The sequence below is a fragment of the Camelina sativa genome, chromosome 12, assembly GCF_000633955.1.
Source record: "Camelina sativa cultivar DH55 chromosome 12, Cs, whole genome shotgun sequence".
Lineage (NCBI taxonomy): Eukaryota > Viridiplantae > Streptophyta > Magnoliopsida > Brassicales > Brassicaceae > Camelina > Camelina sativa.
In genome coordinates this window covers 4,002,231-4,017,601 of record NC_025696.1, presented here as the reverse complement: position 1 = coordinate 4,017,601, position 15,371 = coordinate 4,002,231, and the positions used below count along the sequence as shown (strand labels likewise).

The window sequence follows — 15,371 nt, the reverse complement described above, 5'->3', positions numbered from 1 at the left end:
AAAAAAAAAAAAAAAGAGAAAGAAAAGAAAAAGAAAAGAGGAGATTTGTAAGTAATTTGGTTTATTAGCTTCTGTTGGTAGAGAGATTTAGTTTGAGCAAAATGATTCTTCTGCTGCAAGTATTTTGCGGTTCTCTTCTTATCCGTCTCTCTTTCTCTGCCTTATATTACTTTCTTACTTAAGATCAATGTTTGGCAACATATGGAAACGACGCCAAATTGCACTACTTGCCATCCATTATAAATTTATAATCGTATAGTTTACAAGAAAATAGCTTACATTACAAGTTCCAGTTGTCAATAATACTCGTTTCCAAAATTGTACGGTTTTATTTTTGTCAAGAATACATATAACTTGTAAATGAGAGAGAGAGAGACAGAGGTGAAATACATTTCAACGGCGGGCATCTATGAGGCAGCAGTTTTATCGGAGAATGTCTCATTCCTTTGCTGGCTTCAGCCATCTATTTTTGTCATCTCTCTGGTCTGGACAAGCCCTGAGAGAGCTTCTTTCTACCTCCATTCTCTTTTTTTTCGGCTCCTTCCTTCTCTTATTTTGTTTTTGTAAGGTTTTTCTCTTCTCTTTTTGTAATTTTTTTAAAACGAGGTTTTCAGCATTTTAGAGCACAAGGGCTTCAAGCTTGAATTTTTTCCATGTTTCTCTCGCCTTTTTACATGACTTATTAGAATAACCTCAGTGCTTTTGGCTTAAGATAGTGCTTAGTTTTCTCAGGTAATGATGGCATTGCTCTTTGATAGGATTTTCTCTCATTTGAGATATTGATTGTTTTCTTGATGAGAGAGGCATTTCTCCAAGAATGGGGAGCAGAATGAAGGAAGACGAACGAATCGAAAAGGCTATCCGGAGCCTATTGAAGCTTCCCGAGAACCGGAGGTGCATCAATTGCAATAGTCTGGTACAATGTTCTTTTAGCTGAATTTGTATTAACTTGTTGGCCAATGATGATCATATTCCAAGCAGTCTTTCTGAAATAGCTCATATAAATTAGCTATAAATTTTCTGTAATCTCCTAATCAATGATCATCTTTAAGAGTGAGATTGAACAAATATAACATGCTTATCAAAACTAAAGATTATATATTTCCTTTGTAAGGCTCATTGTAGTTCTGTTCTTATCTGAAATCTTGCAGGGTCCACAATATGTCTGCTCAACTTTCTGGACTTTTGTCTGCATAAATTGCAGTGGAATCCAGTAAGTCCTTTGCTCTTGATTTAATTTCTCTATTAGTCCAACAGGAAAAGCCGGGAAGCTTGAAAGTGTTGTTCCAACTTTATTCTCTTTTTGTGTGTTTCCAGTCGAGAATTTACACATCGTGTGAAATCTGTATCGATGGCCAAGTTCACAGTAGAAGAAGTTGGTGCACTTCGTGCAGGAGGAAACGAGGTTTGATATTTGAACTGCTCATTTTGTGTTAGTCACTTATCTGCTGTGTTATATAAACCCTTTTGCATGTTCTTTGCAGCGAGCCAGACAAGTTTATTTTAAAGAATGGGATACTCACCGTGATGGTTACCCCGATAGCAGGTTCGTGGACATTTATTAAATCTCAGCCGCGTTAATACTAAGAGTAGCAAAACTAAAATTTAACCTCAAATTTTTCTTGCTTCTTGTACAGTAATATTTTCAAGCTCCGAGATTTCATCAGGAATGTCTATGTGGACAAAAGATACAGTAGTGGGAGCAATGACTCAGGGCAAAGATCGGTAAACTGCTTTACTTTCTTACTTCATTTCATTTACCTTTTTCATGGCAAAAATACTTTAAGCCAAACCTGAAGCTAAGCTTGCCAACTCATTTTGGGACAATAGTATACGTTACAATGTTGAGGATGTTCCTCTTTACACATCTTTTCAGTTTCTTTTTTCTTGCAAATCTTTGGTGTATCCTCTCAGGCTGTCAAAGAAGATTACAGGGAAAGTAAGATGACCAGTGCAAATTCGCTTGGATCTAGAAGTCTACAATCTCTGGATAAATATGAAACTGAAAGATCTAGTGCTGTTGGGAGGAGTGGAAGTGAATCTCTCAAGTTTTATTTTGATGACAAGAACCATAAACAACAACATGTTACACATAATCCAAGGTCTAGAGGTTTACCAAAGAGTCCTATTCGCTTTGAGATTGTTGACGATAGGTTTAGAGATGATGGAAGTGTTAAGAGATATGATGCACGTAAGGAGTCAAGAGGAAGCTCCAAATCTCTTGACCTCTCCGATAACAAAGACATGCCAAGGTTTCCCATTGTACGCCAGACCAGCGAACTCTTAGGCGACAATGCTCCTAAGTTGCGCGTAGGCAATGTTGCAAAAGTTGAAAGAAAGAAGGATCCGGGGAATAATAAGGTAATTCACAAATATATCTCTTTGTCTGGTTCTGTATTGTGTTGTGTTTGATGCATATTGTCTACAGTTAATGTGTGAACAAGTAGCATTTTTGCAGATGCCAGGTTCATCTGAGAAATTGGAGAGTCCTAGAAATTTAATCGATGATGTACCAGTTTCAGAACCATCTGATGAAAGCAATAGTAAGAGTTCAAGTGAGATTCCTGCATCCACTGAAAAGCCAGCTCCTAATTCTTTGGAGGCTTTGTTGTTTGGACTCTCTGTTCCTTCTGTTGTCCCTGGAACAAACAACTGTGAACAATGGAGCAGTAGTGATATTTCTTCTACTGTTTCTGTAGACAATTATCCTGCAGCGAACCTTGGGACACAGACAACACCAAGAACACCAGAAAGTATCACCTCTTTTGTCGCATCACCTACAATTGCGCATGATCATGCTGGTTCTTCGGCTCCAGTGTTACCTGTTGCTGCTGATAACTTAATTACACAAGAGACGGTTACACCATGTGTAGCTACAAATAACCAGGTTGGTATCTGCAGTAGTTTTTCAAAGTTTTCTTGAATTCAGGAGTTTAAGATGCATTGGTTGAATGAAGCCAACCCGGATCACAAACAGAGTTATGAAAAGAATCAACTGTTTCCATAAAACTTGTTTTTTTCTACGTCCTAACGCTTTGCAAACACATATGCATGTTGGATTTATATCACCTAAGGAACAACCAGATACCTCTACGGAACAATCGACAGTACTGGCTATCACAAATTATGCGCATGAAGTTGGATCTGAGCAACATCATCAAAATGAGACACACTCTAGCGTAAGAAAGGCGCTTCCTGAGGTAACAAACCTTTCTTTTATTAGAGAAATTTGGACACACCTCTGGGAATCTCTCCAATCATAAGAATCTAACCATTGGCAGGACCTTTTCACTGGAGGCTTCTCATTTGCCCCCCAGCAGCAAGTTCATGGTCAACATCATGGCATGGGATATGGCATGCAATATTATCAGTATCCTATGGTATAGTTTCCATAGGCACAATAGTTTGGTTTTGATAGTTACAGCATCTGGTTTTATGCTGATATCCTTTTCTTGCCAGGCTGTGGGCGCCTTAACATATACAGCAAAACCAGCAAATCCGTTTGATCTTAGCTATGATGATGATACAGCTCCAAACCAACCACCACAAGTATGGACATCTATTGTTAAAATTTCTGTTACTATATTTGATGAACATGTAAATCCTCAGTTCTTTCTCTTTAATATATCTTTTGCAGTTTCCTTCTATGGCAAATGTGCAAGGAGGAGGCTTACCTCACGTGTCAGCCCCAATAGGGTACTCAGATACTTCAAGTCCAGCTGCAGATTCCATTGGACTGATGGCCTCTCAGTCACCTTTTCATACAACCGCTTTATCCCCAAACTCTCCAGCTCTTGCATCCAATTATTCCCCTGGTAAGATGAAATTTCTGTAACATGACAGTTTTTATTGGTTGGACTCAATTCTAAGAGTTTGGTCTTGGTAAAATAGGCGCACTAATGGGGGTGGGGCAGCAGTCACATGTGAATATGTCCCCATCTTTCAGGTACATTACTCTTGACTCTTTTTAGTGTTCTTTGAATGGGTTCTATGGTTATTGAAACTAAAACTGATTCTGGTATGCAATGCAAAAGGCAAGAGATTAATGGCATCGGTACTGAAGGAAACGCGTTCAACCCCGCACATACATTTCATCAGGCAAACAATGGATATCCTTGTGCAAATCCAAATGCATATATTTCCAGAGGCAATCCCTTTGAATGAGAGAGCTTGATGCAGAAGATTTCTGAATTGGGATCATTTTTATGGAAATGGAATCAGATATATATATATATATATATATATATATATATATATATATATANAAATTTGACTACACAGAGGTTGGTTTCCATCATCTAGCTATATTGCTTATTGATCGAATGTGTACATTGATTGATGTGGAAAGATATTTACTTGTAACCAAAAGATTATAAATTTATGTAATTTATCTACAGAGCTTGTTCTAATGTGCATTGATGTGTAAGTTGTAAACGAATAAAAGAGAACAAATATTCCAACAAAATAATAATTTAATAATTAAAATTTAACAAAACCAAACATCACAAAATTAATTTATTACTGTTTTTAAATAATTCATACTATTAAACATGTTTTGAAAAATAGTTATGAAAGTATATATTTTACAATTCAACAATACTAAAAATATAAGTAAATAGTAACTAACTAGAGTCGTCGATAAAACCAAACTGGTGCGAGTCTGGTTTACTACAGAACACAGTGTAGAGTAGACCCGTGTTTTCGAAACGGACAATCATTAAAAATAAAAAAAGAAGGAAATTTTCCAACTCTTAAACGTTTTTATACATGTACCCTTCGACTTCGGTGAAATTTTGGTAAAGATACTGTGAATTTTTTCTGTCTTCTACGGACAACGAAACAATTAGTATCTATTATTAATTTGTCGTCTGAATCCTGTGTGACACCACGACGACGCCGTTAACCGCCGTCGCTGTGTCTCTCTTTCTCTCACTCTGTCCATAGATCTGAGCTTTTTGTATCATTATTTTTTTGGATCGCTGTCATCCAAATCTGAAGAATTCCCAAGGTTTAGCTCAATTCCGGGTACGTACATATTTGATTTCGCGATTAATTGCAATTTTCTCGATTAAGACCCTTTTAAAGCTTCTAGCTTTTTTTTGTTTGTTTGTTTTTCCTTCAGATCAGATTTCAAGCTTTCCTTATTTATTTAGTTTGCTACCATTCTTGATACATCCGCTCCGCCTTTGTTTTGTGGGGTCTGTATGATCTATACAAGAAAAAAAATTCTTGCCTTTGGGGATAGTTATTATTGTCTTCCAAGACTAAGTTGTGTAGTTACTTCCACCAAGTCTGTGTGATTGGTTGGATAAGTATTGTTTTGTGTCAGTGTTGTTACTTCGTTTTCTTTAATTGTGCCAATTGCTGATTTGTAGGTTTTGGCAACATACTCTGAAACTCTAATTTGTTGAGGAAGGTTTAGGATTTGATCAAAAGCATGGTTGCTCCTGTGCCTCCAGGGGCACCTAGACCCAACAACCAGCAGTATCCCGGGCCACCTAATTTCTACCCTGGTTCACAAGGGAACTCAAATCCTTTAGCTGACAATATGCAGAACTTGAGCTTGAATCGACCACCTCCCATGATGCCTGGTTCAGGTCCTAGACCACCTCCTCCGTTTGGTCAGTCACCACAACAGTCCCCTTCTTATGGAGTTCCGCAACGTGGGCTTTCACCTATGTCCCGGCCTGGACCTCCTGCTGGGCTGGCAAGACCTGGCGGTCCCCCTCCGGTATCACAACCGGCTGGATTTCAGTCAAATGTGCCCTTGAACAGACCTACTGGTCCACCTTCTAGTCAGCCACCATTTGGCTCTAGACCATCAATGACTGGAAGACCAGTGGCACAGCCTGTTGCCTCTTCTAGTGGTTTTCCAGCTTATGGTCCATCGGGTAATGTAGCTGCAGGTCCTCCTCCAGGAGCTCGCCCAATGGCATTTGGTTCACCTCCACCTATCGGATCTGGCATGTCTATGCCTCCCTCGGGCATGCTTGGTGGTCCAGTCAGTAATGGGCATCAAATGGCTGGTTCAGGGGGGTTTCCGAGGGGCCAGTTCCCCGGTGGTGCTGTTACAACTCCACAGACACCCTATGCGCAGCCTCCTTCAGGACCTTTCCCTCGGACTGCACCTTCAATGCCGCCACCAGCAACCTTTCCTGGAGCCCCTCATGGCAGACCAGCGGTATCAGGCTTGCCTTATGGTCCACCATCAGCACAGGTATGTCCAGATACAGTTATGGTATATGTTCTTGTCATGTAACTTTTGTGATATCTATGTACGGAATGATGAAAACATGTGCTACTGTGAGGTAATCGCCAGTTAATGTAGATGTGTATGTAAATTTATTCACACAGGAACCATACTAGATGACCGATCTTTGTAATATTTTGACCGTGAAAAATTTGAATTGGCATTGTTAGGATTCTGTCTTGTGATCAGCTGAACAACAACTTATGTAGTGCTTTAGCTTGTGGCTCTTTGTTCATTGTTAAGCAAAGTCTTTTCACTCCTTTGTATGGCAGATTCTGATGCTCCTCAAATTTGAATGTTGGTAGGTTGCCCCACCACCTCTAGGTTTTCCTGGCCCAATGCAACCACCAAGATATGGAATGGGTCCTTTGCCAAATCAGTNACAGGTATGTCCAGATACAGTTATGGTACATGTTCTTGTCATGTAACTTTTGTGATATCTATGTACGGAATGATGAAAACATGTGCTACTGTGAGGTAATCGCCAGTTAATGTAGATGTGTATGTAAATTTATTCACACAGGAACCATACTAGATGACCGATCTTTGTAATATTTTGACCGTGAAAAATTTGAATTGGCATTGTTAGGATTCTGTCTTGTGATCAGCTGAACAACAACTTATGTAGTGCTTTAGCTTGTGGCTCTTTGTTCATTGTTAAGCAAAGTCTTTTCACTCCTTTGTATGGCAGATTCTGATGCTCCTCAAATTTGAATGTTGGTAGGTTGCCCCACCACCTCTAGGTTTTCCTGGCCCAATGCAACCACCAAGATATGGAATGGGTCCTTTGCCAAATCAGTCGATGACCAACATACCCACTGCCATGGGCCAACCTGGTGCCGCTGCTCCTGGTGGACCCGCAAGAATTGATCCTAATCAAATCCCAAGGCCAGGTTCAAGCTCCAGCCCAACTGTGTTTGAAACGCGTCAGAGTAATCAGGCTAATCCTCCCCCGGTGTGTATACCTGATCAAATTTCAATTTGGACATTAGTCTAAGATGTCATATCTTTTGTATGTGTGGTTTTGTTTAACTTTCATATCTTTCCCCTGAATTTCTCTTCTATTTTTGAAGCCTGCTACTAGTGATTATGTTGTACGAGACACCGGAAATTGTAGTCCACGTTACATGAGGTGCACGATCAATCAGGTAACAATGAAGCATATATTATTTATTGGTGGGATGTGTTACAGTTTAATCTTTTCTCTTTGTCTTCCTTAATTCTTAGGAACTTGATATCTTTCTTTTTCCCTTTCTCGCAATAGATCCCATGTACAGTTGATCTTCTATCTACATCTGGAATGCAACTGGCGTTGATGGTCCAACCGCTGGCGCAATCTCACCCATCTGAAGAGCCTATACAAGTAAACCTTCTTTCACCAAACAAAGCATGTGGGCATTCGGTTTTTATGCTATTCCTATTAGTATTTGCATTACCCCTTTCTCTTATTGATTGCATGTACCAGTATATTTGGAGTTCTTTGTGAAGCATATAAATTTTTGTTTTGAAATATAAGTTTTCATTTACATCTTCAAAAGAAGCAGTTCCTGATAACATTGATCTATATTATGGTTCAGGTTGTCGACTTTGGTGAGGGTGGACCTGTACGATGTTCACGCTGTAAGGGTTATATAAATCCTTTCATGAAGTTCATTGACCAAGGAAGGAAGTTCATCTGTAATTTCTGTGGTAAATGTTACTGTATTCATTTATGCAAGCCACATAATCCTCAGTTATAGCTATGTAACTGCAATAGTATGTATCAAGTTTTGAAGTAATTGAGTATTCTAAGCTAGAAGCGTAGACTAGAATTTTTGTGCTTTACCTTCCTGGATTGAAAGATTTCTTCTTCCTCTCTGGATTCAACTGATTGTGGAAGATGGCGACATGATTTTGTTTAAGAGAGACTTATATATTGTTATTTTAATATTCTGGTGTGAGTCAAATGATGTGGTGGCCTTTGTGACCCGTTTCCTCATCAACTTTCTTTTGCACAGGATACACTGATGAGACTCCCCGTGACTATCACTGTAATCTGGGTCCAGATGGTAGACGTAGGGATGTTGATGAAAGACCTGAGCTGTGTAGGGGAACCGTTGAGTTTGTTGCTACAAAAGAATACATGGTTAGTTTGTGAAACTTTCTTGTATGTAAAATTGTTTGGTTTTGCTTCAAAAGATTTCAATTTGTTTTATGCCGTCTGGAATCTACGTATTAGACGAAATGTTCTGTCCTCTGATTTCGTGTTTTCCCGAAAAATGATAAGCCATTACTATGGTGGGAAATAGTTTTCTCTATACATGCTCTACTGTTGATCTAGTGAAGCGCCACCCAAATAATATTGATATTAACTTTTTTTTGGGAGAAGTTGATGATCAGACATGTTGGGAATGAAAGGAAATTAAGATCATTATCTTTTTGAATAGGTACGGGATCCAATGCCAGCAGTGTATTTTTTCCTCATTGATGTCTCAATGAATGCTATACAAACAGGTGCTACTGCAGCTGCTTGCAATGCAATTCAGCAAGTACTTTCAGACCTTCCTGTAAGTTGTGTCACGCCATTTCCAACATTCCAAAATAGTCAGTGATATCTACTCTGTTATGAATAGTTATTTGGTTATATGTGTATGTAGTGTTTACTATTTTGGTGGTAGTATTAGAAATTAAGTAACAGCCTCTGTTCAAACGTTTTGGGGTTTTTAGTGATGATTTGTAATCATTTAGACGGTAGCTTCTGCTGCATATCTGTTAGCGTGTGTCCTTATTTATAGTGAGACTGTGAACTTTCGTTAGGGTATGGTTATGTTGATTTTATAATTCTTATTTAGCGTTAGTCATTTAACAATTAAAAAAATCTCTGTATGCGTTTGCAGGAAGGTCCTAGGACATTTGTTGGAATTGCTACATTTGACTCAACTATCCACTTCTATAATTTGAAACGTGCACTGCAACAGGTGATTTGTTTGCACTAGTCTTTTCCTTCTTTTGTAATTGTTGGGTGGAAAAAAGAGAGATCTGTTCTCTCAGGATCATAACTAAATGGTCATCTTCTGGGTCACTGGGTTACAGACTCAGCAGTCGTATTGTGTATGTGTTGATTTGTGATCATAACTAAATGGTCACCGTGAATTGATTTTCCCCCTTTACGTGCAGCCGTTGATGCTCATTGTCCCTGATGTGCAAGATGTCTATACACCTTTAGAAACAGATGTCATTGTTCAGCTATCTGAGGTCAGTTATCTTGTTGAGCACACCCTGATCAGTTTTATTCTTGTTTTTCAATGTGTCGTATATGCTGGCTACTATTCTTAAGATTGGTTATCATAATTTCTTTCCCATACTTTTGTATTTATTGTATTTTGTTGGAATTCAGTGCCGTCAACACCTGGAGCTTTTGCTGGATAGTATCCCAACCATGTTTCAGGAAAGTAAATCTCCTGAATCTGCTTTTGGCGCAGCAGTTAAGGTATGGAATCACTGAAGATGCATATGCTTAACCTGAATGTCTGATTGTTTGTACAAGTATAAATTTGATAAACTTGATGGCCAGCACGATTTCATGAATTCGTTGCTTAGTAAGCATTAGACCCTTTTCACTAGTTTAGAGGTTTCAATCATCATTGCATGGCGTAAAAAGATAAAAGTTTATAATCTGGTTAAATGCAATCAGTGAAGTGAGATTTCAGGTTCATTGGCCGATTTTGCCAAGCTTGCATGTTTTTTGTTTGTGCTGAGATCATCTGTAATGAACCATTGCCCCTTTTGTTTTGGAAAAAAATGCGGAAGATAATATCTACTAGTCTCCGCATGTGTTTGACTTCATGTCTAACAACTCCATTTGTGTAGGCTGCTTTCTTGGCAATGAAGAGTAAAGGAGGGAAGCTTATGGTATTTCAATCAAGTATGATACTCACTCTATTTGGTTATTTATATTAGGGTATATTGATGCATGTGCTTCCAATCACTTAGAATCCATCTATGCACACTGAAAATCATATATATATTAGAAGCACCAACGCTTACTATTCATAATACATCTTACTGCTCAGTACATCTTACCTCTGTGACTTAACTGATATGATGACAATCTCCCCCATAGATTTGTGTTCTGTTGGTGTTGGAGCACTTTCTTCTAGAGAGGCCGATGGGAGAGCTAACATGTCTGCTGGTGAAAAGGTAAAAACATGCTTTTTTTTTCCGTTTCAGAGAATGTAGTGGTTCATTGCAAAATACTGGATCGTCTTGTAATTTTGTTACCAGGAGGCCCATAAATTACTACAACCAGCAGACAAAACTCTAAAGACCATGGCTATTGAACTTGCTGAGTACCAGGTATACCAATAGACGACTTTAACTGATAATGTTTCCGCATGCTTATCAAGAATCTACAATGTATCATTCTGTCTTAATAGCAATATTTTTTTCCCTATCTAAGCCATTCATAAATGTCTCAGGTCTGTGTAGATATATTTGTCACAACTCAGGCCTATGTTGACATGGCTTCAATATCCGTCATTCCAAAAACTACTGGAGGACAGGTGATTCCAAAGTTTCTTATCCTTTCTGATTGTCTACAAGTTCTGTTTTACCTTTTCTTTTTATTTTTCTTAATGTTAGTTGTAACTATCACAGTTGAATAGAGATTCAAATTCGTGTTAACAGAATCTTTCTGGTCTATGTCAGTTGAATGCATTTTTCCTATGGAAGCCCATGCCTTGATTATTTCCGTAGCAACTTTACAATCATAATTGACAATAGTCTGTGAAAGTATTGCTTACTTGATGCATCATTAATGGTTATCCTTTCGTTCCTGGATGTTGAGCTTGATGTCTAGATTTTGCCGAACTTAAACTACCCATTCTAAACTTTTTTTTTCCAGGTGTATTGTTATTACCCTTTCTCAGCTCTCTCAGATCCTCCCAAGCTTTACAATGATCTTAAATGGAATATAACTAGACCACAGGGTTTTGAGGCTGTTATGCGAGTCAGATGCAGCCAGGTATGTTTTTGCGGTGGTGGAGAGTTCGCTTCATGCGTTACTTTGTTAACTTTAACTTAAATAGCTTTCTGTAAACCATCGTTTCCAATAATTGTAGGGTATTCAAGTGCAAGAATACTCGGGGAATTTCTGCAAACGCATTCCAACTGACATTGATCTCCCAGCGGTGAGTGGATCCTCCTTAAATTTTCCTTAGTTTTAGATAATATTGTATGTGTCTACTGATTTCGTGTCAATATCAATAAAAAAAAAATCTCTGTATGTGATCCTTTATGAAAGTTGTTATGCTATCTAAGTCAACACAATATTTGTAAATAGGAAAACACATAGTGTTTTTGTACAAGTTTACAAGGAGATGCACTATGGTATATACTCCGTTAACTCTTGATAAAACTTGATTGCTAATGCAGATTGACTGTGACAAAGCTGTAATGGTGACGTTAAAGCATGATGACAAACTACAAGACGGAGCTGAATGTGCTTTCCAGGTATATTTTGTATTCATGTACTTAACGAAAAAAGGTTGGTAGTCTGTTCCTTTTCAATTGATGTTATTCTATGTTCGTTCTGTGTTCTTTCAGTGCGCCCTTCTGTATACTACCATATTTGGAGAAAGAAGAATCAGGGTTACCACATTATCACTCTCTTGTACGAACATGCTCAGTAATTTGTTTCGCGCAGCTGACCTAGATTCTCAATTTGCTTGTATGCTGAAACAAGGTAGGTTACTGTCTCGGTACTGATTATACTGTTATTCGTGTTATGATTATGTACCAATATCTGTGTTATTATCTTTTATGCAGCGGCAAATGAAATTCCTTCAAAGGCACTTCCATTGGTAAAGGAGCAAGCAACTAATAGTTGCATTAATGCACTCTATGCCTACCGTAAATTTTGTGCTACAGTGACGTCAACTGGACAACTTATTCTTCCCGAGGCGCTCAAGCTTTTTCCATTATATACTCTTGGTATTTCCTAGTTCCTTTTTTCTACTTTAAGTTATTTTTACACAACTTCTGGTTCTCTTGTGTGCAACGCAAATTGTTTTACTTTCCTTGTCTTGAATTAGAAGTGAATATTTATTGTGTTTTCACCTGCTATGTGTGCTTATTTTCAAGAGATATTAAGTGACAGTTGTTTTCGTTTTCTGCTAACTTTTTGGTAATTACATGTGGCCGCAGTGAAGATAGATACCTTAACTTCTTTAGATGTTTTGAAATATGTTCTGTGTGAATTACAAGTACTGATTGTCTTACTCGTTATCTCTTGTATCTTCTGAGTGTGAAAAATGCAACATACCGCATAGGGCTTGTCAGGATCGTATAGCTTCTGTGGACATGAGTAATAGAAAATGAATTTTGATTTTGATGTTATTTCCTTTTACATGGGCCTTCCTTCAGCATTGACCAAAAGTGTGGGTTTAAGGACGGATGGGAGAGTTGATGATCGATCATTCTGGATCAACTATGTATCTTCCCTTTCTACTCCGTTGGCAATCCCATTGGTTTATCCCAGGATGATTTCTGTTCATGACCTTGATGTGAAGGTATGATTGGGCTACTTTTCGTTAACAGATCTCTCTGAAGACGTGATATATATGCAGGTTGTTAAAGTTCTGATTATTCATGCTTTTTAATTTATCAGGACAATGAAGGAGCGGTCCTTCCTCCTCCAATCCCATTGTCAAGTGAACACATTAGCAATGAGGGAGTCTATTTTCTTGAGAATGGTGAAGATGGTCTACTATATGTTGGCGAATCTGTGGACTCTGATATTCTGCAGAAACTTTTTGCTGTTCCTTCAGCTGCTGAAATTCCTAGCCAGGTAATCCAGTTGTGACTTTTATGATCGTTTCATCATATCTACCTATCACACTATTGAAACCATTAACAAAGAAATCTCTTTTCTGGCATTTTCGAAGCATACTAAGCAATGATAACTTTTCATTACAGTATGTGCTGCAGTAGTATGATAATCAGTTATCAAAGAAGTTTAATGATGCGGTGAATGAAATAAGGAGGCAAAGATGTTCTTACTTAAGGTATTTAGCGAAATTCTCAGTATGCGTTTTTTTGTCTCCTAACTAGATATTTTTCATCCTAATACTTCCGTCTTTATGTTTTATCTACACAGAATAAAATTGTGCAAGAAGGGAGATCCATCAGGTGAGTAATTCTAGACGAGTTTCAGTTTCAAAGGCTCTTAGCATTAACTACAAAGGCTATATGTTATTTGCCTTTTCCTGTTTGCGAAATGATCAGTCTTACACTAATAGTAACAGCATAGCTCCTGTCTTCAGCTAGTACCAATGTGTAGTTACTTAACATAATATTTTTAGATATCTAGGATAGGAATATTGCTTACTAATTGGTAGTGTTTATGTCATAAAAACGTGTAGATGCTGATTTGTTCTTCTGATTTTTGGAACTGTTCAGGAATGTTGTTTCTCTCGTATATGGTAGAGGACAGGACAGCAAGCGGCCCGTCGTATGTGGAGTTCCTCGTGCAAGTCCATCGCCAAATCCAACTCAAAATGAACTGATCCTCTGATTTCTAGGAGTCCGTTTCAAAAGTTTCTCTTAATGTCATCTCCTCCGATCTCTGTCATGTTCTAAATTTACGGTAGAAAAGTATAGCAGAAGGGGAAAAGGACATCGTTCTTATGGCTGCTTGAGAAGTTTTCTTCTTTGGTTGAAAGGGAAAAGAGAGCATAGACTACTTCAAGTTGAGAAGATTCACTTTATTTAAAAGGTGTACTTACATAATAGTCTCCACTTCAAGTGAGTCTTTTAGCTTTAGCTAATGCATATTGTATGGTTACTTTTTTTCATGTGTTTTTTTTTGAGTCCGAACTAAAAATTTCCTTTCAAATATTTTTTTTTTGGTTGGATGTTGCCGAAGGGACAAATAAAAGTTTTCAATGTATAATGCAGTGTAAAATATGAAATAATTGTTATTTTCTTTTTCATTGCAAACATTTTTTAGTTAGCATTATGGTTTTAAGGTTTCTAGTTATTTCGTATCGTTCTCCTTAGTTGATCTCTAGCAAATTAGACTTGATATTCATGGAGTGTAGCACATTCATAGATATTCATGGAGTGTAGCACATTATGAATATGCTACACTTCCATGTGCATGGAAATAAATGCCATGCACATTATGATTATGAATATGCTAGAGCATCTTAAAAAAAAAAAAAAAGCTCAATTTACTTCATCTTGAATGTTATCCGAATAACAAGGAAAATATGACAAGTTTTCTTCTTTTTTTATTGCTTTTAGGTTCAATTATTGATATACTTCATGCTTACCCAATACCCCCAACAAACTATCATGCTAAAAACCAATCTAAAAATCCATTTTCCCCTCTCATCACAATATATGCAAGTAAAAGTTGTAAACTTGTACTTCCTCCATTATGAGCTTCATCAGAGTGTGAGCTTCCATCAGAGTGTGAGTTTCCATCAGAGTCTGACTCTGTCCCTTCATGTGTGAAAAAAATCAAGCATGAGACGTGAAAAAATTGGGAAAACAAAGAGACCTAAAGGAAAAAGGAGTACCTTGGTGATCATGGTCTCCTGAGTTCCCCTCTCTCTCCTCTCCTCCTTAAATAGAAGATCTGTCTTCTGGCTCACGGCTAGGAATATTTTCAGAGTGTGAGTTTCCATCAACTTCATTATCAATTGAGCTGCTTCCAACCTCTATAGTTGCATTTTCCAGTGCTTCATTTCCTCTCCTAGGTCTTTGTTGGGGTGGATGTTATGTTGCTGCAGATCTCCTCCTTCAATATCAATATGCAGATCTCCTCCTGTAACCTCCTCTTCCTAACTCAGAGACAGTATCAAGTGAAAAAAAAAAGAGCAAAATTAAAAATCAAGTATGAGACCTGTTAAAAATTTGGAAAAAATATAGAGAAGGCTTATTGCTCCCTCATCCGACCATGGCTTTCACTCGTTCACAGATGGGTCTCCTCTTACAGACGAGTGATTGTCAAGATTGAACTGGGGTAAACGCCAGTTCAAGATTGCACGATCTCCTCCTGTAACCTCCTCACGTCCTCTTCCTAACTCAGAGACTGTATCAAGTGAAAAAAAAAAAAAAAAAAAAAATAAAAAATAAA

The 15,371-nt window shown here is 37.9% G+C and overlaps 1 protein-coding gene and 1 pseudogene across 1 annotated transcript; both read left to right on the top strand.

Moving 5' to 3' along the window:
- LOC104730009 (probable ADP-ribosylation factor GTPase-activating protein AGD14) lies at positions 7 to 4,211 on the top strand. The gene is made up of 13 exons (XM_010449059.2): positions 7 to 916; positions 1,152 to 1,213; positions 1,318 to 1,405; positions 1,485 to 1,546; positions 1,638 to 1,725; positions 1,915 to 2,361; positions 2,459 to 2,887; positions 3,075 to 3,200; positions 3,282 to 3,380; positions 3,460 to 3,549; positions 3,638 to 3,815; positions 3,892 to 3,946; positions 4,035 to 4,211. Exons 1-13 carry the CDS (start codon positions 818 to 820, stop codon positions 4,162 to 4,164), a joined length of 1,953 nt encoding a protein of 650 aa, XP_010447361.1. The 5' UTR covers positions 7 to 817; the 3' UTR covers positions 4,165 to 4,211.
- On the top strand, positions 4,738 to 14,220 carry LOC104730008 (annotated as a pseudogene).

Coding starts and splice junctions, on each gene's coding strand:
- LOC104730009 (XM_010449059.2), top strand. CDS start 818: ATGGGGAGCAGAATGAAGGAAGACGAACGAATCGAAAAGGCTATCCGG. Junction 2,362..2,458: donor AGGATCCGGGGAATAATAAG/GTAATTCACAAA, acceptor GCATTTTTGCAG/ATGCCAGGTTCATCTGAGAA. Junction 3,947..4,034: donor AATATGTCCCCATCTTTCAG/GTACATTACTCT, acceptor GCAATGCAAAAG/GCAAGAGATTAATGGCATCG.